General features: G+C 43.0%; 1 protein-coding gene across 10 annotated transcripts in view; it reads left to right on the forward strand.

The window, feature by feature from the left end:
- The window catches only part of PAK3 (p21 (RAC1) activated kinase 3), a 202,861-nt gene that overhangs the window by 115,135 nt on the left and 59,860 nt on the right, over positions 1-27,866 (forward strand). For 9 of the 10 annotated variants that reach the window (XM_083159379.1, XM_083159382.1, XM_083159378.1 and 6 more), the window contains exon 2: positions 27,322-27,518. In XM_083159379.1, the coding sequence (XP_083015505.1) occupies positions 27,344-27,518 (175 nt within the window). In that variant the 5' untranslated portion in view covers positions 27,322-27,343. Of the gene's footprint in view, positions 1-27,321; positions 27,519-27,866 lie in introns of those variants that run through there. The other variant, XM_083159387.1, reaches the window with a different exon arrangement.

The following is a 27,866-nucleotide window of genomic DNA, read 5'->3' on the forward strand; positions in this document are numbered from 1 at the left end:
TGGGTTACAGACTGTGTGTGAAGGGAGAGCACCGACTGGCTACATATGAGTTATGGGGATTCCGGCTGGTATAATGTGCATAATGCTGGGTTACAGACTGTGTGTGACGGGAGAGCACCGACTGGCTACATATGAGTTATGGGGATTCCGGCTGGTATAATGTGCATAATGCTGGGTTACAGACTGTGCGTGACGGGAGAGCACCGACTGGCTACTTATGAGTTATGGGGATTCCGGCTGGTATAATGTGCATAATGCTGGGTTACAGACTGTGCGTGACGGGAGAGCACCGACTGGCTACATATGCGTTGTGGAGATTCCGGCTGGTATAATGTGCATAATGCTGGGTTACAGACTGTGCGTGACGGGAGAGCACCGACTGGCTATATATGAGTTGTGGGGATTCCGGCTGGTATAAAGTGCATAATGCTGGGTTACAGACTGTGTGTGATGGGAGAGCACCGACTGGCTACATATGAGTTGTGGGGATTCCGGCTGGTATAATGTGCATAATGCTGGGTTACAGACTGTGTGTGAAGGGAGAGCACCGACTGGCTACATATGAGTTGTGGGGATTCCGGCTGGTATAATGTGCATAATGCTGGGTTACAGACTGTGTGTGACGGGAGAGCACCGACTGGCTACATGAGTTATGGGGATTCCGGCTGGTATAATGTGCATAATGCTGGGTTACAGACTGTGTGTGACGGGAGAGCACCGACTGGCTACATATGAGTTATGGGGATTCCGGCTGGTATAATGTGCATAATGCTGGGTTACAGACTGTGCGTGACGGGAGAGCACCGACTGGCTACATATGAGTTATGGGGATTCCGGCTGGTATAATGTGCATAATGCTGGGTTACAGACTGTGCGTGACGGGAGAGCACCGACTGGCTACATATGCGTTATGGAGATTCCGGCTGGTATAATGTGCATAATGCTGGGTTACAGACTGTGCGTGACGGGAGAGCCCCGACTGGCTATATATGAGTTGTGGGGATTCCGGCTGGTATAAAGTGCATAATGCTGGGTTACAGACTGTGTGTGATGGGAGAGCACCGACTGGCTACATATGAGTTATGGGGATTCCGGCTGGTATAATGTGCATAATGCTGGGTTACAGACTGTGCGTGACGGGAGAGCACCGACTGGCTACATATGAGTTATGGGGATTCCGGCTGGTATAATGTGCATAATGCTGGGTTACAGACTGTGTGTGACGGGAGAGCACCGACTGGCTACATGAGTTATGGGGATTCCGGCTGGTATAATGTGCATAATGCTGGGTTACAGACTGTGTGTGACGGGAGAGCACCGACTGGCTACATATGAGTTATGGGGATTTCGGCTGGTAAAATGTGCATAATGCTGGGTTACAGACTGTGTGTGACGGGAGAGCACGACTGGCTACATATGAGTTATGGGGATTCCGGCTGGTATAATGTGCATAATGCTGGGTTACAGACTGTGCGTGACGGGAGAGCACCGACTGGCTACATATGCGTTATGGAGATTCCGGCTGTTATAATGTGCATAATGCTGGGTTACAGACTGTGCGTGACGGGAGAGCACCGACTGGCTATATATGAGTTGTGGGGATTCCGGCTGGTATAAAGTGCATAATGCTGGGTTACAGACTGTGTGTGATGGGAGAGCACCGACTGGCTACATATGAGTTGTGGGGATTCCGGCTGGTATAATGTGCATAATGCTGGGTTACAGACTGTGTGTGACGGGAGAGCACCGACTGGCTACATATGAGTTATGGGGATTCCGGCTGGTATAATGTGCATAATGCTGGGTTACAGACTGTGTGTGACGGGAGAGCACCGACTGGCTACATGAGTTATGGGGATTCCGGCTGGTATAATGTGCATAATGCTGGGTTACAGACTGTGTGTGACGGGAGAGCACCGACTGGCTACATATGAGTTATGGGGATTCCGGCTGGTATAATGTGCATAATGCTGGGTTACAGACTGTGCGTGACGGGAGAGCACCGACTGGCTACATATGAGTTATGGGGATTCCGGCTGGTATAATGTGCATAATGCTGGGTTACAGACTGTGTGTGACGGGAGAGCACCGACTGGCTACATATGCGTTATGGGGATTCCGGCTGGTATAATGTGCATAATGCTGGGTTACAGACTGTGCGTGACGGGAGAGCACCGACTGGCTACATATGCGTTATGGGGATTCCGGCTGGTATAATGTGCATAATGCTGGGTTACAGACTGTGCGTGACGGGAGAGCACCGACTGGCTATATATGAGTTATGGGGATTCCGGCTGGTATAATGTGCATAATGCTGGGTTACAGACTGTGTGTGAAGGGAGAGCACCGACTGGCTACATATGAGTTATGGGGATTCCGGCTGGTATAATGTGCATAATGCTGGGTTACAGACTGTGTGTGACGGGAGAGCACCGACTGGCTACATATGAGTTATGGGGATTCCGGCTGGTATAATGTGCATAATGCTGGGTTACAGACTGTGCGTGACGGGAGAGCACCGACTGGCTACTTATGAGTTATGGGGATTCCGGCTGGTATAATGTGCATAATGCTGGGTTACAGACTGTGCGTGACGGGAGAGCACCGACTGGCTACATATGCGTTATGGAGATTCCGGCTGGTATAATGTGCATAATGCTGGGTTACAGACTGTGCGTGACGGGAGAGCACCGACTGGCTATATACGAGTTGTGGGGATTCCGGCTGGTATAAAGTGCATAATGCTGGGTTACAGACTGTGTGTGATGGGAGAGCACCGACTGGCTACATATGAGTTGTGGGGATTCCGGCTGGTATAATGTGCATAATGCTGGGTTACAGACTGTGTGTGACGGGAGAGCACCGACTGGCTACATATGAGTTATGGGGATTCCGGCTGGTATAATGTGCATAATGCTGGGTTACAGACTGTGTGTGACGGGAGAGCACCGACTGGCTACATGAGTTATGGGGATTCCGGCTGGTATAATGTGCATAATGCTGGGTTACAGACTGTGTGTGACGGGAGAGCACCGACTGGCTACATATGAGTTATGGGGATTCCGGCTGGTATAATGTGCATAATGCTGGGTTACAGACTGTGCGTGACGGGAGAGCACCGACTGGCTACATATGAGTTATGGGGATTCCGGCTGGTATAATGTGCATAATGCTGGGTTACAGACTGTGCGTGACGGGAGAGCACCGACTGGCTACATATGCGTTATGGAGATTCCGGCTGTTATAATGTGCATAATGCTGGGTTACAGACTGTGCGTGACGGGAGAGCACCGACTGGCTATATATGAGTTGTGGGGATTCCGGCTGGTATAAAGTGCATAATGCTGGGTTACAGACTGTGTGTGATGGGAGAGCACCGACTGGCTACATATGAGTTGTGGGGATTCCGGCTGGTATAATGTGCATAATGCTGGGTTACAGACTGTGTGTGACGGGAGAGCACCGACTGGCTACATATGAGTTATGGGGATTCCGGCTGGTATAATGTGCATAATGCTGGGTTACAGACTGTGTGTGACGGGAGAGCACCGACTGGCTACATGAGTTATGGGGATTCCGGCTGGTATAATGTGCATAATGCTGGGTTACAGACTGTGTGTGACGGGAGAGCACCGACTGGCTACATATGAGTTATGGGGATTTCGGCTGGTAAAATGTGCATAATGCTGGGTTACAGACTGTGTGTGACGGGAGAGCACGACTGGCTACATATGAGTTATGGGGATTCCGGCTGGTATAATGTGCATAATGCTGGGTTACAGACTGTGTGTGACGGGAGAGCACCGACTGGCTACATATGAGTTATGGGGATTCCGGCTGGTATAATGTGCATAATGCTGGGTTACAGGGTGTGTGTGACGGGAGAGCACCGACTGGCTACATATGAGTTATGGGGATTCCGGCTGGTCTAATGTGCATAATGCTGGGTTACAGACTGTGTGTGACGGGAGAACACCGACTGGCTACATATGAGTTATGGGGATTCCGGCTGTATAATGTGCATAATGCTGGGTTACAGACTGTGTGTGACGGGAGAGCACCGACTGGCTACATATGACTTATGGGGATTCCGGCTGGTATAATGTGTATAATGCTCCACTGACCATCTAATGATTTTTCCTCTGTTCGTGGATAAAAGCAAGTAAATACTTCCTTTTATCCTGGATGGAGATCGCCAAGAAGGGGGCGGGTGTTGACATCACATGACATCAGCCGCCCACACCACGCAGACATCGACCCGTGGTGCATCCATTCCCCCACCTCGGCCTCCCTGTCCGGAGAGAACAGCTCGGAGAGTATGAAACTCTCTGTTCGCTCCCAGGGTTTGCACATGCGCAGACCGCAAACCTCAGGAAACGGTCCAAATTGGGACCCGTACAAACTGGTCTGACTCGGCCTCTGTAAAGCGTCTTTGATGGGGCTATAGGCTTCTATAATGTGCATGATGGGACATTGGCTGCTACAATTTTGCTAGTGATACAGCAGCCTGAGGCCTTGCTAAATGTTCCCCTCTTTGCCATGCTGTATATTTGATGACGTCCAGACACTGGAGGGTTTGTGCATCTTATGATCATGTTCATCACTCTGTCCTTTTATGTGGCTTTGCTCATGAATTGCTCACAGCTATTAATTTACTTCCACAGGGATTGCTTAGAGATTAAATTCAATTTGATCAAAATTGTTTGACAAATTGGCTTAAACAGACAATTACAGCCACCTCCTTGTATGCAAGCTGAATGTGAAACTAGGATTTATTTCTTTATTTATTAGTCAATGTCATAGCTAGTTTAATCACTATCATGGTCATTTGTACAAGCAGTTAGCAATAGCTATTAAATGGCATGTTCACTTAAATCTATTAACCTAAAGTTAGAAGTGAAAGCGGTATTACTAAAGTGTGGGTTTACAGAATTGGAAATTTTGTCCATACAACCAATCAGATTCTACTTATCATCTATATAGCATATCCTAGAAGATAATAGCTACAATCGGATTGGTTGTCATCCTCTCCACTTTTGCTAACCCTCACTTTAGTGAATATACCTCCTAGTCTGAATAATTATTTCCGTTCAGATTTGGCCTATCTGTCTAACATCAATGATGAAATAACTGTTAATTTATCATCAGTAAACCTGTTGGATGTACAGTATGCTACTGACAGAGGCATGATTAGATATCTGTAGGCCCCATAGCAAAAGTTTTTAAGGGCCCTCTATTTAGCAACTGATGGTGTTAAATGTGTGTAAAACATTACTTAAACAGTAAAGTTGGGCCCCCTTTAGCTCTGGGGCCCCATAGCAGCTGCACCCCTTTGCAGCTATGGTAGTTACGCCCTTGCTACTGTATGCTTTGTCTTGCCATTTGAATGAATGGCAATGTAACATGACCAAGGTTTCTGTGTTCTTGCGATAGTGGCTAGCAGCAGTAGGCAGAGAGATACCACTGTGTTCTATGAGCGCTTTGAAAGCTCAGTCTCTGGCAAAAAAAAAAAACAATACACATTTTTTTTTTTTAAAGTCACAGTAATGGAAGTGTTTTCCACTAGTGCACTTTGATATTATCAGGTTGAGATACTTTCTTAAACAGGGTTCTCCATACTTTGCATAAGAAATCTGCTGGCTTTTGAGGCCCTGTCTCAGGTGCAAGCAGAGGTTTATATGGAATTCTAGGCTTCTCTATGATAAATAGACTCCTTTATTTGTTTCCTTTGCAGATCCAAATACAAGTCATGAGTGACTTCTTCAGCTAACCTTATTGTGCAAATGTGGGTGAAAATAGATTGGATGCAATTACATGAAGGTGTCTGAATTGATGGATAATACAGGATAGAATGTACAGTATGAGTCTCCATATTGAAGTCCTTTTAAGGGCATTTATTTTTATAATCCTAAAAAAGCCAAATTATGTTATAATGTGTCAGGCAATCATTTGTGTTTACTTTTTTTTTTAAATAGCACGTGCACCTTATTTAAAATTGTATCTGATTTTATATAAGGAAACTTTGTTGCCACTTGAATCAGGTTTGCCCTTTGAGTGCCAACATCTCTGAGAGATATGTAGAATATCGGCTAAAAATGCCAGGGTCGCTCACATTTGTTATATAAATTCAAATAAAAAAATGTTGTTTAAAAAAAGATAATTCCCATATAAGGTAAACATTACAGGACATTATGATAAATAAAAATGTTTGCCTGGCAAGTTTCGCACCTATTTTGATGAATTTACTTGGCACTCAAAGAGTTAAATGTTTTATTAAGAGAATTATGGGGCATACACACAGGGCAATTCCAGGGCTATATCTAAATAATCTGACGGATTCTCTGTGTGTATATCCCCGTGGACGATGCGTGGTTCTGCACATCACTATTGCTTCACTATAGTGCACTTAGTATAAATCTCACCAGAGCTCAGCACACATCACTGGTGCATTTCATGTGTGCAAAGGATGTGTGCTGAGCGATCTGTGGTAACCTACATCGATTAGCACAGGGCTGAAGTCGCCCCATGTGTCATAACACCATTCTTTTGTGTATTACAATGGAGACCTGGTCACACAGCAGTGTGTTCTTTGCAATAGCAGGGGACTTTTGCTGTTCTGCATTATATGTAGTTGTATTATTGTTTTCCAGAATGTTCACGCTCTTGGCTGTGTCACATCATATTTCTCACATTTCAACATTGCTGGCGGTTGGCCCTGACACAGGTTAAGACATTTCTGAGAATAGCTTTGTTGTAATGGTTTGAAAAATGAAATCATCTATATAGAACCTGGAAAAAGTTATTTTTAAAATTATATTTTTTCCATTTTGTAAAGAAAAAAAAAAAGGCAAAGTCTTAATCTGAATATTTATTTTATTGTTTTCCCAAATCATAGGATGATTTGTGTTGGTATAATAGCAGTAAGCTACTCTAGTCTTGGTAAACAGTGTCTGAGGGGGAGATTTATTAAGCTCGGTAAAGTGATAAAGCGTCTGGTTTTTACCAGCCAATCAGCTTTTAACTGTGAAGTTACAGGCTTGGCTTAAAAAATGACAGGTTGGCTGATTGGCCAGTGATAAAAACCAGACACTTTATCACTTCACCGAGCTTAATAAATCTACCCCTCAATTACATCAGGAAGGTGTAGAGCAGGAAGTGCCTACCGGCCATAGATGAACCGCTGAACTGAAATAATCCTTCTAGTGTCCATGCATTAAAGAGTCTTCATCTTCTGAAACATCAGAATTGCGGAGTAGAAGAGGAGCAGAAGCTTCTGTGGGATGTTGAACTTCCTCAGTTGCCTAAGGAATAATAGCCTCTGCTATGCTTTTCCAACAATAGTATCAGTGTTGGGCCTCCATTTAAGGTCCCGGGACATTGTGGTTCCTAGGAGCTTGAAGGAGTCCACTAGCGACACCACACTGTCAGCAATTGTTAGTGGAGGAACACCAACAGCCTTCTTCCTAAAGTCCATTACCATCTCAACGGTTTTGAGTGGGTTGAGCTCTAGATGGTTGCTGCTGCACCACTGGGCCAATCGTCCACTTCTTGTCTGTAGGCCGATTCATCCCCGTCCTTGATAAGGCCAATGACAGTAGTGTCATCTTCGAATTTGATTATCTTTACTGATTGCGCCTCTGAGGTGCAGTCGTTGGTGTACAGGGAGAAGAGCAGGGGTGAGAGTGCACAGCCCTGGGGGGCTCCTGTGCTGATGGACCGCACTTAGGAGGTGAATTTCCCCGCTTTCACAACTTGTTTTCTATCAGTCAGAAAGTCCACATTCCAAGAACACGTAGCTTCAGGGACTCCTAGGTGGAGTAGTTTGGGGTGGAGGATGTTGGGGATGATTGTGTTGAAAGCCTTGCTGAAGTCAACAAACAGGACCCTTGCATAGGTACCAGGCATATCCAGATGCTGCAGAATGTAGTGCAGGCCCAGGTTGACTGCGTCCTCAATGCATGGATTAGATCGGTAGGCAAACTAGAGGGGGTCTAGCTGGTGGCCAGTCCCAGCTTTCAGGTGGTTCAGTACCAGGCGCTCAAATGATTTAATGATCACAGACGTCAGAGCTATCGGCCAGTAGTCATTCAGATTTGTAATGGTTGATTTCTTGGGGATTGGATTTGTAACTTACTGGCTTCTCCGCAGCACTAGTGTAGGTGGGAGAAAATTGAATAACAATAATTTGCAAATCATCCCATTACCAGTTATGTGATATGAATGAAAATCAGTGTTTCCCTTTTAATTATCTGCCTGAACAAGTGATACAATTACTGTTAGATTAATTCCCCTCCCTGGGCAACACTACTGTTAATGTAAAACCTTCATCTGTGACTCCTACAATGCAATTATTATGGCAACCTGACCGCACTAGAACCACTGTAACAGTGTAAGATATAACAACTGGTGGGTGGGTGAGTGTGGGAAGGGAAACAAATTAATTTCCCTTTACGATGAATTGACCATAGGATTATAAAAGGTATTATCATCAATGTAAGGGTCACTGATTTTGGAAACACCAATGTACTGTATAATCTTTGCTACATGTGCATTTTGAAACACCTTTTATTCGTTCTCTGTGCAATCCATTTTGCAAAGATTCCGAGAGATGCAATTTCATTATTAAACCTATTTCCTCTGAATAGCATGAGATAGGAATTAAATGACTTCCTGCTGTTGAAAGGCCACGTTTCTAATGGATATACAGGAAACAGTTGAGAGGAGAAACACCGTTATACAGAGATCATGTTTTGTTAAAATAACTCAGTTAAAGACAACTGTTCATTATGTTGTGTATCAGATATAGTTAGCCAATGCCTATATATTCAGAATTTATATGAACCTGCATTGCCAAATATACAGCAAAACATTTATAACAAGCAGTTTAATTGTCTGTAAGTGGGTCATAGTTGCCTACTCTCCTACATTCTGCAGGAGACTCCCTGAAATAACAGCAATCTCCCTTTTTCCCTCATTAGTCTAGCAATCTCCCTCATTTTACCTAGCCCACATTACACTTTTACATTTTTGGGTAAAAAAGGAACATGAGATAGATACAGTTACATTGAATCATCAGCACCATTTCCTAACACTTTAGCAAACATAGTGGGCGGTATTGAATGTGCACCGTCACTGCTTCGCATGGCGATAATGAAATGTTATCGGTTGTTTCGCATTGCGTTAATGTATCGCTTAATACCTTTTTCCCGCTATTCAAAATTTGTGTAACGCGGAATTGCGATAAAACACCTATGAGGTGAATGGTGGGAGTTGCTATTTCGCTTTCCCGCCATCGATAAAAGGTATATATTGGCTTGCACGTGCGGATTTTAGTCATTGTGGACACGTGCGTCGTAGATGCAGTTAGCTCGCAGTCACCTGTTTCGTTTTTTTACTGCGACATCATCAGGAATTTGGATTCAATATTAATGGTTTATATATATATATATATATAATGGTATAAAGAGATCACATGATGCACCCGAGCATCATGGGTAAAGGTTAATGTAGAAATATATTACCGAATAAAGTAAATATATATTTATTTACAAGTGTTATAGCTTTAAAAATGATTTATATAACATTCGGAGAAAAAAAGCATTATTTCAGTTATGTTATTATTTATAAAATAGTTATTTTACTTTCATTGCGCATGTAAATAAAATCGATAAGAGGTGGCGATTAATTACACCGTGAAATGTACAGAAGGCTGCATAAAGTAAACATCGAATAGGTGATAAATTAACGAGCTCTTTCTAAGGCGATAAATGAAAGATATCACTTGAACAATGCGAATTTATCACTGAAAACTAAGCGAAACAAACGAACATTAAAAAACTAGCGAAAACGTATCGACATTCCATAATTCCAACTTTGAATAGGTTAAAAGTATCGAAAATAGAAAAAGAGCGAAAAAATAAGAAACTGCGAAAAAAAACCCAACTATCGGAGAACATTGAATACCGCCCAGTATCTCTTACTAACTGCTTTGGGGCTCATCTACATTTGTATATACCTCTAAGTCATTTTAAAAGATTCCTCTCAGATATAGCAGTACACACCCACGCTTCTAGGTGCCACATTCACAATCTATCCGTATATGGAACTAGACACGCCCTTTGGGTGGAGCATGACACGCCCCCTCAATGGGGAGCTTTGCAAAATTCTATTTCCAACTATAATCTCCCTGAAACTAGTTTTTAAAAAGTAGCTAAGTATGAAGTGGGTGATTGCGGGGGACAATCAGACACCACAATGTACAGGTGTGTCCACATATACTTGCCACCAATTAGACACATTTAACACACCATATACAGCACTTTGCGGTTTTAGCTACACAAAGCATCTTTTTACTTTAAATATTGCCAGTAATGCATCAAAATATATTGAAAGGGTACATGGGCTATGGGACTAGTATTACTTTTACTTCTCTGTGCCCTTAAGTCGGAAATCCTGCTTAAAAAAGGCAAAAAATACGAGTGCCCACACAATAAGCTTAATTTATACACATTTTATACCAATTCCTTTGCAGAAAAATGTACTAATGTAGGGTCACTATGATACAAATAAATGTAAGGAAAAGTATACATCGCTAACAATGGTGGTGTGCCAGGTCACTTCCACGGTATGGTAGAAAACACACTAGGTGAATGAGGCGGCATCTGTATGAGATTTGTCTACCTGCTAATGCACTTCTACTGCACTACGTTGTACAACTTTGGGTTTCAGTTCTTAAGAAGTCCCAGGAAAAATAACTTCTTGGAGCAGCATGGATGGGATTGAGCAGATAAGTGATATTTAACAATATATAGATTGTAGCCCTGCCTAGATCGCTTAGAAATTAAGCATGGATCGCTCTGTGTATCAGCACCCCAGCCGCATCGCCATCGCTGGACTACATTTATACTACATGCAGTATAAATCTAGTTAACACCAGTGTTTTCTCTCCGGCTGTGCCAGATTTCTGAGCACACATCTCTGTGTGCTGAGCTTTCTGTGCTAAGCGATCTGTGCTAAGCAGTTCCGCTCAGCACAGATGCTCAGTTCTCACTTATACAGTGAGAAACTGTGGAAGACCACACAAGGCAGCGCTATAGCAGGAGCACTTTTCTTCTGTGGCAATTTTTTAAAATATAAATAGCAATGCCATCACAATTAATGTATGAATAAGAAAACAGTTGTATTGGGAGTGTTTGCAAACATTGAGGGTTCTTCAGTTGTTGTTGGAGTTGCTTTGTGTGCCACAAAGCGGCACTTTTCTCATGCTTCGGGCCTGATTTACAACTGTTTACAGCTTCGGCACAGCTGACATTTGGGGATGATCGAGGGGGGTCTCAAAATATTTATATGAAAAGCATTATCAGCATTATCAGCAGTCACAAATCGCCTCCAAATTCAGACGAGATGTGTGAACCAATACAGTTCCAATCACTTATATGGGACTTCGACACACCAGGAAACTGTGCTAAATAATTTGATATGGACACTTTTATAGCTGTGTGCGACTGAGTCTCTTAATCTGTATCCCAAGTGCTACAATGAAGCACCCGCAGCATTTATCTAATACACGTTACATTGTACTTAGTATACAGATGGTCATACATTGGTATACAAGTGTCAGATATGAAATTAATGAGTATTCATGTGCATCCCAGGCTCATCACGTGACTAAAGACACCCAATAGAAGCAGATTTTGCATGAAACTGGTGGTTCACTCCCAGGTTTCTCAGGCTGCATGGTGCATTAAGGCTAGATGTCTGAAGAGAAATCTGTATGTGGCAAAAATACTTTCTTTTCTGTACTTTTACATGGCACATAGAGCTCAGAGGGGCATTCCACTGCATCCCTGCTGATTAATTCATGAACCATTGATTGTTATTGTCATGCTGCTAGTATTCAAACTAGTATTTATTTTAGCACCCTGAACCTAATCGGTGAGGAGGGCATATTTTAATTTTGTAATCTAAATTTTGCCATTCAGATCTAATATATGTCTTCCTCACTGATTAGGTGAAGGCTTGCAGGGTGCTCTGATGAACACTATATCATGATACCATACCTCCTAACATACATGTTGTGTGACTTGGGATGAGTGCCCAAAGAGGGGGCATGACTTAACAAGAATGATGCGATAGCATGCCACACCCCCTGTATTTGTCATTAATGAGGCATGTGTAGCGCTCTCATAGCTGATGGCATGCTCCCAGCTCCTCTGTCTCCACAGCATCGATTTAATGCTGCAACTGCACCCCCAACTGTGGGACAATGCTGCCCACAGGTGGGACAAAGGGACTGTCCTAAAAAAGCATGCCTGTCCCGAAAAAATTCAGGACAGTTGGGAGGTATGTGATACTGTCAAAACTGCAGAATTGATTGCAGCCTTAAAAAAAATTCACTACCAAGCTTTTTGTTACAGCCTACCTTAGTGACGTATGTTTTAAAATACACCTATTTTTTAATGGGATTGTTGCTTTCATTTTAAACATGTTAGATTTGGATCTACATTAGCCGCTCCTACTTCATACATGCTTCACATGGCACACAGGCTTATTTGACCATTTCCCATGTGTAAATATTAGTAGGTATTGACAGTTTCTGTCAATGAACTTGCATATGTTTATTTTCAAGCCATATTTAAAGTGCAAATCGGTTTAAAAAAGAGAGAGCAGAGCAAGGGTCTACTTATCAACATGAAGCCTGGAATCCAGCAAGTCCAAAAATCAGCATCAATCCATCCACAATCCCTCTGTCAGACAGTCATCTTTCCCGTCAGACTGTTTTGGTGCGTGTAATGGCACCTTAATCATGGGCAGAGGACTAAACCATTAAGTGTGTCTATAAATACCCTAGACACATAATCAAACACACAGACTCACCTGTTCAGAAGGTGTATGGTGCTGCCATCAGAACGGAAGTGACTGTATATCGTCATAGAGACAGAAGACGCCAACTGAAACAGGGAGGCGGTAAAGCCGCTCAGACCCTGTTGTGTAGCTAGGTAACCAGATGTATACATCCGGTCACAAAGGGCAGACTGAAGGGGCAGCGGCAGCATACTGACAAAGCTGTGTAACTAGGTGACTGGAAAACCAATCACAGTTAGAGATTAAGGGGCAGCGGCAGCATACTGACAAAGCTGTGTAACTAGGTGACTGGAAAACCAATCACAGTTAGAGATTAAGGGGCAGACTAGATGGGCCAAGTGGTTCTTATCTGCCGTCAAATTCTATGTTTCTATGTTTCTATATGGACAGTAATACAAGAAAAAAAAAAAAAGGAGTGCAGGATTTTATCACAGGACGGCCTCGAGCATTCGTACTGCAGGCCGTACACATGTGCAGTCTATCAATAATTGCCCGGCCTGCAAATTGGCATCAACGCGATCAGGTCTGAATATGGTCCTATGCCAGAGGCAGAACTAGCATTGGTGTAGTCAGCACAGTGCACCGTAGCCCCTTATGGACCCACTGCTGCCCCTGTCATCCATTGTTCTTCCCTGTCACCCTCGGCCTCTCCCTGTCACCCAGTGTCATGTTTCATATTTTGAATTTGGGTTGTGGTGGAGGACGGGGGCCCAAATTATATTTTTGAACCTGGGCTTACCAACCACAAGTTCCGCCACTGCCCTATGCCTTTATTGTGCACATTTTCATTGCATTTCTTTCATTGAGCTATGATGTTTTATGTGTAACTACCCAGAGGCGTAGGGAGGGCGGAGCCACCGGAGCTCATGCTCCGGGCGGCGATTGGTCGAATGGCCCACCCCCCCTCCGCAAATGATCCCACTGCAGTGCTAACGGGCAGCATGTGCAGCGCCGGCGGCTGTCCTGCCCGGCGCCTGCCTCCTGCCCTGCGCGCCCGGTCCCTGCCGCCAAGCGTCACGGACGGTGGGGCCGGGTGGCGAGCTGACATATTAGTTATGACCGCGGCCGCGGGTTACATACCCAGGATGCGGGAGCCCCCCTCCCCCCCAGCACCAGCAGCCCGGCACAGCGACCCTCAGCAGCAGCGGCGGGCGCATTTTCAGCCACAGCCAGCAGCGCCCGGGGACAGCAATAATGACGGGGAACCGGGATATGGAGCAGCTCATCCCGCTGGTGAACCGGCTGCAGGACGCCTGGAGCTGCCGCAGATAGCCGTGGTGGGCGGGCAGAGTGCGGTGGAAGAGCTTCGTGGGCAGGTAACAGGCGGGAACCATGGCTGCTAGATCCCAGGAGCAGCACATCTCCATGATATGGCACTGGGCAGGGGCCATGCCCACAATGGCTTTTTGTTTAAAACTGTGTGCGCAGTAGGTAAATTCGCGGCCTGTGACTCTAGCCTGCATACCCTTTCACTGATATATAATGGGCATCATGTGTGTGGGGCATATGTATAATGGGCATCATGTGTGTGGCATATGTGTAATGGGGCATCACGGTGTGGGGCATATGTGTAATGGAGCATCACGGTGTGGGGCATATGTGTAATGAAGCATCACGGTGTGGGGCATATGTATAATGGGCATCATGTGTGTGGCATATGTGTAATGGGGCATCACGGTGTGGGGCATATGTGTAATGAAGAATCACGCTTTGGGGCATATGTGTAATGGAGCATCACGGTGTGGGGCATATGTATAATGGGCATCATGTGTGTGGCATATGTGTAATGGGGCATCACGGTGTGGGGCATATGTGTAATGGAGCAAAACGGTGTGGGACATATGTATAATGGAGCATCACATGTGGGGCATATGTATAATGGGCATCACGTGTGGGGCATATGTATAATGGGCATCATGTGTGTGGCATATGTGTAATGGAGCAACACGGTGTGTGGCATATGTATAATGGAGCATCACGGTGTGGGGCATATGTATAATGGGCATCATGTGTGGGGCATATGTATAGAGGGAGAGTGAATCTCTCTGGCTTCTGCTGCTGCCCTGCTGTATATATCTTTATATGTATATATATTTATTTATTTACAGCTGTCAGCATGTTATATAGTGCAGCAGATTCCATTACAGGTTGTTTTATAGCGCCAGCAGATTCAGTTACAGTGTCTTATATAGCGCAGCAGATTCCGTTACAGCGTCTTATATAGCGCAGCAGATTCCGTTACAGCGTCTTTTATAGCACAGCAGATTCCGTTACAGCGTCTTATATAGCGCAGCAGATTCCGTTACAGCGCCTTGTATAGCGCAGCAGATTCCGTTACACAGTCTTATATAGCGCAGCAGATTCCGTCAGTGTCTTATATTATTGCAGCAGATTCCGTTACAGGTCCTTATATAGCACAGCAGATTCTGTTACAGTGGCTTATATAGCGCAGCAGATTCCGTTACAGTGGCTTATATAGCGCAGCAGATTCCGTTACAGTGTCTTATATAGTGCAGCAGATTCCGTTACAGCGTCTTATATACCGCAGCAGATTCCGTTACATCATCTTATATAGCGCAGCAGATTCTGCTACAGTGTCTTATATAGCGCAGCAGATTCCCTTACAGTGTCTTATATAGCGCAGCAGATTCCCTTACAGTGTCTTATATAGCGCAGCAGATTCCGTTAGTGTCTTATATAGCGCAGCAGATTCCGTTACAGTGTCTTATATAGCGCAGCAGATTCTGTTACAGTATCTTATATAGCGCAGCAGATTCCGTTACAGTATCTTATATAGCGCAGCAGATTCCGTCAGTGTCTTATATAGCGCAGCAGATTCCGTTACAGTGTCTTATATAGCGCAGCAGATTCCGTTACAGGTTCTTGTATAAAGCAGCAGATTCCGTTAGCCACGCCCCCAATTCATTACCGGGGGGGGGGGGGGGGCGAAATATGCCCTTCCTCCGGGCACCATGGCACCAAGCTACACCGCTGTAACTACCTGTTAGCCACCTTTACGCTGCACATTCAGAACTTTAAATCACAGAGACTGAAACTTTGACATCTCTCACAAACTGAAATCCTAAATCTCACCTGGCAGGTTTGGTCATATGAACAGAGAGGTGTGTTCTAGGTGTCTTTACATCCTGCTAAGTTGTAACAGGATTTACAATGCAAACTAACATCACGCATTTGTGAGTATAAATAGACTATAGCTGCTAGTTTATTTGGAGTCCTGGGTAATGTCTCATTGAACTTTGGAAAGGTTTAAACTTCCATCTCACATGCCTGCCAACTGGAGATGAGTGAAGCTGGAGTGAAAGTTTGTGTAAATATATTTCTGCAGTTTACAAAGGTGCAACGTTTTTGTGTTCAGCTTGCAATTACTTATTTGATGCTTTGTGAAAATTATTTTTTATATAAATAGAGTTTGTATGATAGTGATATCAGCTCATTCTGCTTTGTGATTTGGTTTGGTATTTTGGGAAAATGTGCAGGTGAAACCAAAGTGCTTGGGTGATTTCATGCAGAACCAAACTCACCTTATTTCATGCAAGCATATAAAGGCCGAGTTCAGATGGTGAAATATGGAACATTTTGCTGAAAAATATGAAATTTGTTGAATATTTGATTAGTGTTCATTCTAGCACTCGCCATCTTTGAAAACCCATGCAGTTCCTCTTCCCTGCCTGGGGTGTCGCTGTCTGCTGTAGTGCTTCTAGCACAGTGTGTTCTGTATGTCAGCACTAATATGCAATCCAGACATGTGCTAGATACACCATAGAAAACAGCGACACCCCAGGCCGGGAAGAGGAACTGCACTGGTTTTCAAAGATGGCGGGTGCTAGAATGAACACTATTTGATAGAAAAGTTTTTAATCGGTTTTGGACCAGGTGGGAAGTTTTCTACCCAGCAATTTAAACAATTTAGGTATTGGGCCAAAACAGATAAATATATCTGCTCCCAAAATTTCAAGCACAGAGAGACAACTTGGCAATGGGTGAACAGAAGTAAGGTTTTTTTTCTTTGCTTCCTTAGAGACAAATGAATCTAGCCATTTTTGGAGGTTATTTCAGATTACCAATGAATATATGCAGAAATGCAATCATCGGACATCTGCAATAGATTATTGCTATAGTTTACTGCACACTCTCACTTAAATAAATTACAAATCTATAAAGATGTCTGAAAACAAAAAAGTATAATACAAAATTAGACTCCACAAAACACCAGTACAAATAGTACCACTGCATCTTCACGGCTGTGAATATCAGTTTTTGTTCAAGTAATGCCCAGAGTCTTTACTGCACATTATTAATCACAATAGGAAGTTAAATTAACAGACTGAGTTTGAAAAATTACAGTTTGGAGCTGGTTAATTGTTACTATGGGGCTTATTTACTAAAATGAGAGTTCGATTGAAGATAGGATGTAGATATGGACAACCAATCATATCTTCTAGAAAAAGCGAAATAAATAACAAGTAGATTCTGATTGGTTGCTATGAGCAAAATCAAATCTTCAATACAACTCCAATCTTTAAGGTGCATACACACTGTACAATTTTTTGACCAATTTGGTTGAAAGACATTTCCATTGAACCCAGTGTCCTGGACGGAAGATGTTGACAAAAGATATTGTCAACAAACAAACGATGAATGATGATGCGCATACCCGCCAGTTGTTCATCAAGATTGTTCGTCAACTGTGCATGCAGCTCAATTTGAATATCTTTCAAAAAGAGCCTATAAACTGTAGCTAGATCTTTCTTCTTTCGTCTGTCGTCAATATCTTTCGTCAACATCTTTAGTCCAAGACACTGGGTTCAATGGAAATGTCTTTCAACCAAATTGGTCAAAAAAATTGTACAGTGTTTATCCATCAACTATCTCTCTCTCCGAGGTTCTGCACATTGATGTCTTGATCAATGTTAGAGATCTGTAATAACATCAGTTTGCTTTTAAACAGGTTAGGTATTACATGTTGGCAGTCATGATGTCGATATTCAAAACTGGATCATGACACCATGGAATGAACTCTGATTATTCACATATGTTTATTACATCATGTGGATGGCCAGGTGTGTGTGAATCATTTACCTGGGAAAGAGATGGTGCCAGGATGCACTCAGGGAAGGTGGCAATCCAGAGGAGACCTTGTAGTGCTCTGGGCAGTTTTCTGCTGCTAAACCTTGGATCCTGGCATTCATGTAGAAGTTACTTTGACACATGCCACCTACCTACACATAACGGAAGACCAGTTACACCCCTTAATGGCAGATTTCCCTGATGACACGGCATCTTAGGGAAAAGTAATGCACCTTGCTACACTGAATAAATAATTCAGGAATTGTTTTAGGAACTGGCTTGGCCTCCAAATTCCCTAAATCTCAATCCTATTGGACATCTGTTGGATGTGCTGAAAAATAAGTCTTAATAGTTCTGATGCTAACCTCTTGATGCGAGATACCACAGGACACCATCAAAAGTGCTTGTGGTGTCAAAGGTGTCAAAGCTGTTTTGGTGGCACAAAAGGACCTACACAATATTAGGCAGGTACTTATTAATGTTATGGCAAATTGGTGCAGATATTAATATTTAACAGTTAATGCAGTTCTAGATATATAAGGTTCCAGGGACTTTTATATATATGGCTATCCGACCAATGGGGCATCTCCCATTGGTTGAATATTAATATCACTCAATTTGTTTTAATATTTTACTTGAGTTATTATTTGTCAGTTGGTTTTTAAATACTACATTGTTGTACATTTGTATGTTTTTTTTTTTTTTTGTTTAAAGATAGAAAACTGAGAAAGATGGACAAAAGGGAAACCACAAAACTCAGCGCTTGCTAAATAATATATTTGATTGTTGTTAACATTGTCCTGTCTGAGACATACCACTTGTAAGAATTGTGCACTTTCATTCAAATTCTGATCTCAAGTGAACTAACCACTGTCCCAATGCCAGAACTTGGTACCCAACTCTGTTTATTTTTTTTTAATGATACAATATTGTGGTTTGTTGTCACAACTAATGGTATTTTGTGATGAAGTCCCCTCAAGTGGGACATTGACAGTTTGTAAATACAGTCAATAGGTCAACACCATACGGTCCACAGTTAGTATGTCGACAGTGTCAAAGGGGCAACAATTAAATGGTCATGAGGGTCAAAAGGCCGACATGCAAATGGTCAACACAAAAAAGGTAAAAACTTTTGTTTTTGTTTTATTTTATCCTTAATGCTAAACCTAGCAATTCCCCTGCTGCCTAACTCTAAAGCTGTGTACACACGGGGCGATAGGGGCTGAAATCGCTGGAAATATGGTCGCTGGTGATATTAATCGCTGGTCGCAGGAGCTTGCTCCTGCGACCAGCTAATTACCTCTGCGGCACCACCGGCAGAGGTTCCCTTTCATCAGCGACCATCTCTCGTCGCTGATGAAAAGGAGAAACTGAGCAATATATAACCCTAACCATTACCTTTTGTAGCCTAACCAGTACCATCTGCCAAGTGCCAATCCCTAACCATCTCCTCGGGTATACTAACCCTCCCTCAAGTGTCTACTGTAACTTCAACCTTAAAAAACACGAAAAACCATGTGTTGACCATTTGCATGTTAACCTTTTGTCCTGTTGATTAAAGTCCATGTTGACATTTAACGGTTTTATCCCTGTCAAGGTTTTGACCCAGGTATCGATCTATTGCAGTGGTTCCCAAACTTTCTTGAATTCAGTTTTTTTATTGCAAAATTTGAAAGCAAAAATGAAATTAATAAGCACTAGGTGATTTGCAGAGCAGGGTCTGTGCTGCAGCTGTCCTCATTAACCATTGCCCTCGTTAACGACATTGCATGTACACACTAGACAAGATGGTAAATGATATCGCTCAGAAGGGGTGTGGATCATTTGGTCTACAACAACTAGGTCGACAAGCATTGGGTCGACACCACTAGGTCGACATGCAGCAATGTCGACATGTGTCAAGGTCGACATGACATTAGGTCGACAAGCATTCGGTCGACATGGGATAGGTCAACAGTCAAAAGTTCAACATGGGGTTTTTCACAGATTTTTGAGCCGACATGTACCGACAGGTGGTTTTTCATGCCCTACCATCCACTAGGGCATGGTGGGAGAATAAAATAGCCCAAAGCTGTGCACTTCAAACTGTGTCCATGTCAACTGTGTTGACATTTGGGCAAAAAAACTGTGAAAAAACCCATGTCAATCTTTTGACTGTCGACCTTGCCCATGTCAACCTAATGCTTGTGTCGACCTAATGGCATGTCGACCTAGACCAATGTCGACCTTAAACCATGTCAACATTGCTGCATGCCGACCTAGTGGTGTCGACCCAATGCTTGTCGACCTAGTTGTTGTAGACCAAATGATCCACACCCCTTCTAGGCAATATCTTTTACTATCTTGTCTAGTGTGTATGGTCCTGGATTACCAACCCAAGGCACTCCTGCAAGTGATTGGCACTTGACACCCCTAGGTGCCTAGGCACACAGTTTGGGAACCACTGACCTGTTGACTATTTTCTGTCCATATTACATGTGGATACTGGCTAAAAGAAGATATTTAATATTTGAATGCATTGATGCTAATTGAACAGTTATCTGCTTAATACACCACACATCGCAAGATACCTGTGTGAGTGATTCGCATGTCCTGTGCAACTCTACTAGCGCCGGCAAGCATTTTTTGTCATAAATACATCTTTGTTGTGATGTGACCGTTTTGCACAAATTTACTGTGCTGATTAATTTCATAAGATACACTTCTATATCCTTGTATGACGAATGTAAGGAACACAACCTAACTTTTATTGGAACAGAGATTCGGAGACTCGATTCCCATACAAATTAGACGAGTTTTTGAAAGATGTTGCTCAGAAGGGCCCTTTTATGCGATATCATTAAAAAACTCTTCTAGTGTGCAACTAAAGGTCCGTACACACTCGGTGATCCCCAAGTGGGGTGCCGGCATCAGCAAGTACACACGCCGGCAGGCGGTGGTGGGGGGAGGAGTGGGGCCATGCTGCATTCCGTTACATGGCCCTCATTAACAATCCGCTCCCTTATCTGTACATGTACAGACAACGAAGGGGGACGTTAAAAATGTAATGAATAATGTGAATAATGTGCAAAAAAGTTAAATCTTTCTACATTTATCATAATAAAAATGGCATTAATAGCTGTTAATTAAACTGCAACTTTAAACTACAATACATTTTATAAGATTTTTAATTTAGAATTCATATTTTTTTGATTATTTTTATTTAACCTAGAAGTGATGAAAATAGCAGCATTGCGTGCCAGTAAGTAATGTGTTTATGTATCCTTTGATGTTCCTTTTCCAAAATTCATATAAAATGGATGAAACGTGTAGAGGTGTAAATGACCTTAAAAGGAAGGAAGCCTTCTGTTATTGTTATGTAATTAAGGCATTTTTTTTATGCTACCCACAACAATATTTAGGCTTTCTGTTGCCAAGAGGATTACTTTGGCTCCTTACCCATTGGTAACAATATACAATCATGCGTTATTCGTTTTTTCTTTTGACTGTAGTAAAATTATATAAACAGATATGGAGAATGGCAGCAGTTAATCCAATGACCCCATAGCATTTATTTTGCACAGTCGTGTTTGACATGCGCTGGCATTTAACACAACGCTAGAGGGTAATTAGCCTTAGGTCACCTTCGTATTCTCCTTCCGCCGTCTCATTACGATAATGTAAGCATGGAAAGGGTATTTGCATACATTTAATGAAGTACAATTTGGAACAATAGTTAAAGTGCACAAAAAGGAGAATTACAAAAAATAAACACAATTTAAGTTCCCCAGAATTCCATAGTTTCTGTTTAGTCAGCAGTATTGTGCAGTTTCCATGTGATTTGAGTTTACAGTAAAAATGTGCAGTACATACTGTATTCTCATGCAGTTAGAGGCTGTTAAGATCAATAAATACATTGATAATATAAAAAGATAGATGGATTTAAAAAAGTGCTATAAAGGGGCAGATGTACTAAGTCTTGGAGAGTGATAAAGTGGAAAGATAAAGTACAAACCAATCAGCTCCTGTGGTTTTTCAAACATAGCCTGTAACATGACAGAAGGAGCTTATTTGCTGGGGTTACAGTATACAATGGTAAACAATGTCTAGATCGATAGTCACTAAGTCGACACCTTGACATACCCTAAGTCGACATTTATAAAGGTCGACACAACTTATGGTCAACATAAATAAGGTCAACAAGAGTGATTTACGTTTTTCGTGGTCTATGTTGACATATGTGGACATGGGCATTGTATAAGTGTAACGCGTCCTCTTGCATGGCTCCCTGCCATGATTTGGGCGCGGTGCCTCTCTGTGCTCAGCATACTATTACAGATGGATCCGCTCTTATTGGGATCGCCAACCGTCAGCCGCCAGAAGGGGATGCGCACGAGACGCTCGTGCGTCCCCTTCCAGCGGAACTCCCCATCAGTCCCCGGCGATCGGCGCCACCTCCTCGTGCCCCCCCAACCCTGCCCGTCTCTCTGAAGTGGAGATGAGCAGAAGCTGTTCAGAAACTGTGTTGCGCGTGTGTGTGTCCCAGGTCAGATGGAGCGCCTCTCCACCGGCGATCGCCAGCAGGGGCATTCTGGCTGAGAGTAAAAAAACGGCAAAACTCATGATGCCAATTGAATTCCCCCGTGATCAAGCTAATTAATGCTGTCACTGATATGTGTTTCTTATCTTCATTTAATATGAATATGTTCAACCAGGGACTATTTTGTTTCAAATTCAATATTCGAAAATCAGTGGCGCTATACAGTACTTCAGTATTGAAAAACATTTCCGGCAAAAAATATTTGATAGTTCGGAAAATGCGAATGGAGAGCAATTAGTGATCCATTCACAATTCTCTCGCAATTTAGCAGGCATCTTCTCTTTCTGTCTAGGAGGCAAATTTCTCCACACAGTCTGCTGCGACTTCTCACATTAGCGGTTAGGTCAGAATTAGAAGTGTGATATTACGTGTAAGAAACACTGCTTAGTCATCCTTCTACCCTATTGAGGAGCAAGCTAAAATTTAAAATGTTTGAGTTATTGTAATATAATATAAATGAAATATGCACAAAAGCATTAGGAACCATTTGGAACCCTTCCCTGAAGTCCACTGACAGTTACTGGTTGTTTCAGAACCTCCATGGTCTGGGTAATGCATGGACTGCTGCAGTGGCATAACTAGACATTTTGCTCCCCCTGCCAAAAAAAATTCTGCCGCCCCGCCCCCATACATTAATTACTGTATATTTTTTTGCCGTCATGCTTTTTGCCAGGGGTTATAAGCTTGCAGGCGCGCCTGGATTCCGGTACCTCTGGGTAGTGCTATACGTTCTGCACTTTCCTGACCAATGCCAGAGATCCAGTAGGAACTTTAACATTAATATCCTCCAAGGCAGCATCCATTCTTGGAGGGTTATTTCTGCAGATTCCTTGCGGATTACCAAACAGCATAGAGTCTGAATAGGCTATGCACCCGCTCCCCCCAAACCATCGCTTGAACTGCGGTAGCATTACTTCGACACTGGGCTGCTGTGTGTGTAGGCTGCTGGTCAGATTCCATCAGTTCTTAGCATATGCCTTTTGCAAAATTCCAATTTGGTAAAATAAAGGTGCATTGGCTGTTTTGGGCGTATGAGAGGTTTTAGTGTGCCAAATGGTACTTGACTATAATCTTTCCAAACTAATTTTATACATTTCAGCTGAAATAATTAGCTTACAACTAGGTTAAGAAGCCTTACATATGCATTATACTTATTCATAGCTCCCAACATTGGACATATTTATCTTGCAATGATGAAAGGGGTGTGGCCCCAACATGTTAGGGAGTATAAAAGTGCTAGCGATCCAGAACCGTTGTGTCAAATAAAGCTGGATAACTTACCTGTGGCCTTATGAACTTATATTTAGTAATGCACATTATGGTCACGCCAAGATTGAGCTATGCTTTTTTTTATACTGTAGCTTCTAAATGTTCCAGGGTGCTTGGAGTAATAGCGAGTTAATAACTCCGGAATGGAGCCTTGGCCCATAGAAAAGCGGTGTGGTATATGACATTGTGGACATGAGCTAATAAGCACAGATTTACAATTTGGCAATATTGGGGAACATGTGAGATAGCGCTTACCCATAGATCCCACCCTCTAGAAATTGAATTAACTAAAGAACAAGCTGTACTTAGAAATGGGCACCTTCCAAATCTTGGTGATTTACTTTTACATAAATTAAAATTCTCATAGAACAAAGTGGCGGTATTCATATTTTAAAGTATCAATCGCTAAATGATTTACACAGCAAGCTTTCCATAAACAAATAAACTGTGGTTTCAAATTAGTTGCTTGAGGTGGTTGATATAACTTGTGTTCTGTACTTTCTATCACATGCATCCTATCATGTAATCTTACAGGAGTAGGTAGAGTCTGTACAATGTGTACTGACCGGTCAGGAACCAAGAAGCTCAAAATAATTAAATCTAGACCTTTTAGTCCAATTAATATTGTTTTGTCTAAAGTAACTTCAGTTATGAAGTTTTTTTTAAAAGTTTTCAATTTTTTTGCTTTCAATAAAAGCTTTTCTGGCAGCAAAGTTTCAAAAAGCAACATTACTGCTAATGAATGAAGTGAGACAAGCCGGCAGTATTCTATAATTGCTGGGTGTAACTGAATGAGACCTGTATTGTTCTTATTCTTTAAATTCACAAAAAACACAGTTGACATTCTGCAGCTTGTTGCTGAAGTCACAGTAACATGACTTGAATCTTTGTAGAGAACTTGGGATGAACTGGAACAACAGCAAATAACCCTTTCAGCTAGTGAATGAATGCTCCGAGTGTTATACAATAAATATTTGTGTCTTTTAAAATTAGTTTTTGTTAATCCTGTGAACTGTTTCCTTTTCAAAGGAATATAAAACAATGAATACAAGTGGGTTTTGTGTTTGTTTTATAATGGTCTTTAAAGTGAAACAAAGAGGTCACCCATGTTTCTTCAGTTAAACATACTCTTAGGGGGAATCCAATTAGCTTTGGCACAGGAAATACAGGTAGAGCCGCCGTCATCTCTGCGGCCGGCTAAGCAAACCCATCTCGGTTCGCCGGGATGGGGACATGTGAGCGATTCACGCGCTTCATGTCCATTTCTGCAAATGGTGCATTAGTGTGGCACATGTGCCACATTCTAAGCGCACCTCCGCTTATGGCACGCCATATGGGTGGCGGCTTCATCTGTAGCTCCGGTTTTCATGGCTGGAGCTATTCAATAAACCTGCTTTTTCTATGTGCTGTAAACCATGGGTTAATTTGCTCTTACCCATTTATTCTGCCTAAAATGGAGAGTCAATGCTTGTCTCCACGAGTTGACCCCAAGAAGGTGCCTTATATTGCTGACTTTTCCTTGCAGATCATGAAACTGTGAGGGAAAGTCCACCGCTGGGTCTTAATTTGTGGAGTATTAATTGAATTGTCCGGCACATGTAATTAGCCCCGGGGTAAACCCCACAGCTAATTGGAATCTCTCTTAGTCAGTGGCAGTGACTAAGGTAGTCGAGGTAGTTTAATGATTTTGAAATGATAACGGACTTTTATTAAAAAAAATTGGTACTTATGTAGTAACTGGGCTGCCGATTTTTTGATTGTATGCCTTAAGTTAAGGCATACAATCAGATGCGATGCGATGCGATATCGCATCGCATCGCATCCGATATCGCATCCGATATCGGATGCGATGACCCGATTTTTCCATAGGAATCAATGTTAAAATGATTCCTATGGAAAAATGGGTCCTTTTCATACCCCTACTATCCAAGTGGGCATGGAGTTGGATATAAACCTGTGGCGAGCGTAGCGAGCCACCGAGCCCGAAGCGTGGCGAGCGAAGCGAGCCCCGCGAGGGGACGGTATTCGTCCCCTCGCGGGGCTCGCTTCGCTCGCCACGCTTCGGGCTCGGTGGCTCGCTACGCTCGCCACAGGTTTATATCCAACTCCATGCCCACTTGGATAGTAGGGGTATGAAAAGGACCCATTTTTCCCATTGAATTCCATGTTAAAATGGACTCAGTCCATTTTAACATTGATTCCTATGGAAAAATCGGGTCATCGCATCGCATCGCATCGCATCGAATCGCATGGTCGCATGCGATGCGATGCGATCTCCCGATCCGACCCGATTTAGAAATCGGCAGCCCAGTTACTACATAAGTACCAAAAAATTAACCAATTGTTTACCCTTAACATAATTTCAATATTCTTTTAGGTACTTGTTTCCTAGCACGGCGCCCACGATTTTCATCTTATACCATTGTTTCGATCGCATGCGACCCAATCGCATACGATGCGATCAGACCAGATTTTTTAATTGTACAGGCACCCTGATGGGTGATTACTATGTTAAATGCACCCCCATTGTTAACACCACCCCCACTATGAACGCCAACCCGAAGCGCGGCGAGCGCAGCGGTACGCGTCCTCCAACCTTTTCATACCCCCACTATCCACGTCGGTGTGGAGTTGATTATATATAGTGTGGCGAGCGCAGTGAGCCACCGAGCCTGAAGCGCGGCGAGTGCAGCTAGCCCCGAGAGGGGACGCGGATTACTTCACATGTATTCCGCGTCCCCTCGCGGAGCTCGACGGGATAGTGGAGGCATGAAAAGGTCGGAGGAATCGTACTGCTGCCCCTCGCGGGCTCCCTGCACTCGCCATGCTTTGCGTTGGCGTTGATATTGGGGGTGGCGTTAACAATGGGGGTGCATTTAACATAGTAATCACCCATCAGGGTGCCTGTACAATTAAAAATCGCATTGCATGCCACTATAATGACATGCGATGCAACGCAATATTAAAATTGTACAGTGCTGGTCTTAGAACACTGAAATCGGGTCCCATTGCATACCTTAATTAGTGGTATGCGATGGCATACGATGGGCGCCGTGCTAGGAAACAAGTACCTTATTTTAAAAAATTGAGTATGATCTGTTAAAGCACATAAGGATGGGATGCTAGCAAAATGGGCGGCTAGCAAGAAATGGGTACTATAATAGGTTAGAAGTGAGGTTGTGATACTCTTGTTGCTCAGTCCTCTGTTCCCAAGCACCTCGGGCACCGGCCTGTTTCATTTCTGTGAATTTTTCAATACTGACGCATAGAAGGCTCTTACTTTCAATATGCCACCATCGCCAGATGAGTGACTAATAGTGAGCAATGTTCTCTCATGTCTGCACACCTCTGTGGGGTGCGAGGAAAAGTTAGCAAAGTTACATAGCACCAGAGCCAATTGCTCCTATACAATATTATAATATACAGTATAATACAACATATGATGCCTGCTATAGATAAAATGTGTTTTCTTCTATATGATACTACCCTGTACTCATCCTTCCTTTCACTCTCATTGACAGGAGGCTGTGAGGGCTGCTGAAGATGTCCGATAGTGTGGATATTGAAGAGAAACCTCCAGCCCCCCCTCTTAGAATGAACAGTAATAACCGAGATTCTTCAGCATTAAATCACTGCTCAAAACCACTTCCCATGGCGCCAGAAGAGAAGAACAAGAAAGCCAGGCTACGCTCCATTTTCCCAGGAGGAGGGGATAAAAGTAAAGTATTAGTGTATGACATTAAAAAAGGTGTTCTATTTGTCTGTCATGCCACTAAGTTGCCCTCTTGTACATGACTGGAGGCTCATATGGCTTAAATCAGGAACTATGACAGCCAGCACGTACATGGGAATTTCCAGCATTTAGTGACACACAGATAATCATTGTTGCAGAACAATTCTGCATTACTTATGGGGAAGTGAAATATTCCCTGGACATAACTAGTAGGCTGATGGTTCCTTCCCTTGTCAACAATTAAAGGGCATCTCTATTATTTATATGGATTATTTGTATGCTAGTAATATCCCCAATGCTGTTTTGGACCAATGGTCATTATTATGGTATCCA

The sequence above is a fragment of the Crinia signifera genome, chromosome 9 (genome assembly GCF_055691185.1).
Source record: "Crinia signifera chromosome 9, ASM5569118v1, whole genome shotgun sequence".
NCBI classification, from domain to species: domain Eukaryota; kingdom Metazoa; phylum Chordata; class Amphibia; order Anura; family Myobatrachidae; genus Crinia; species Crinia signifera.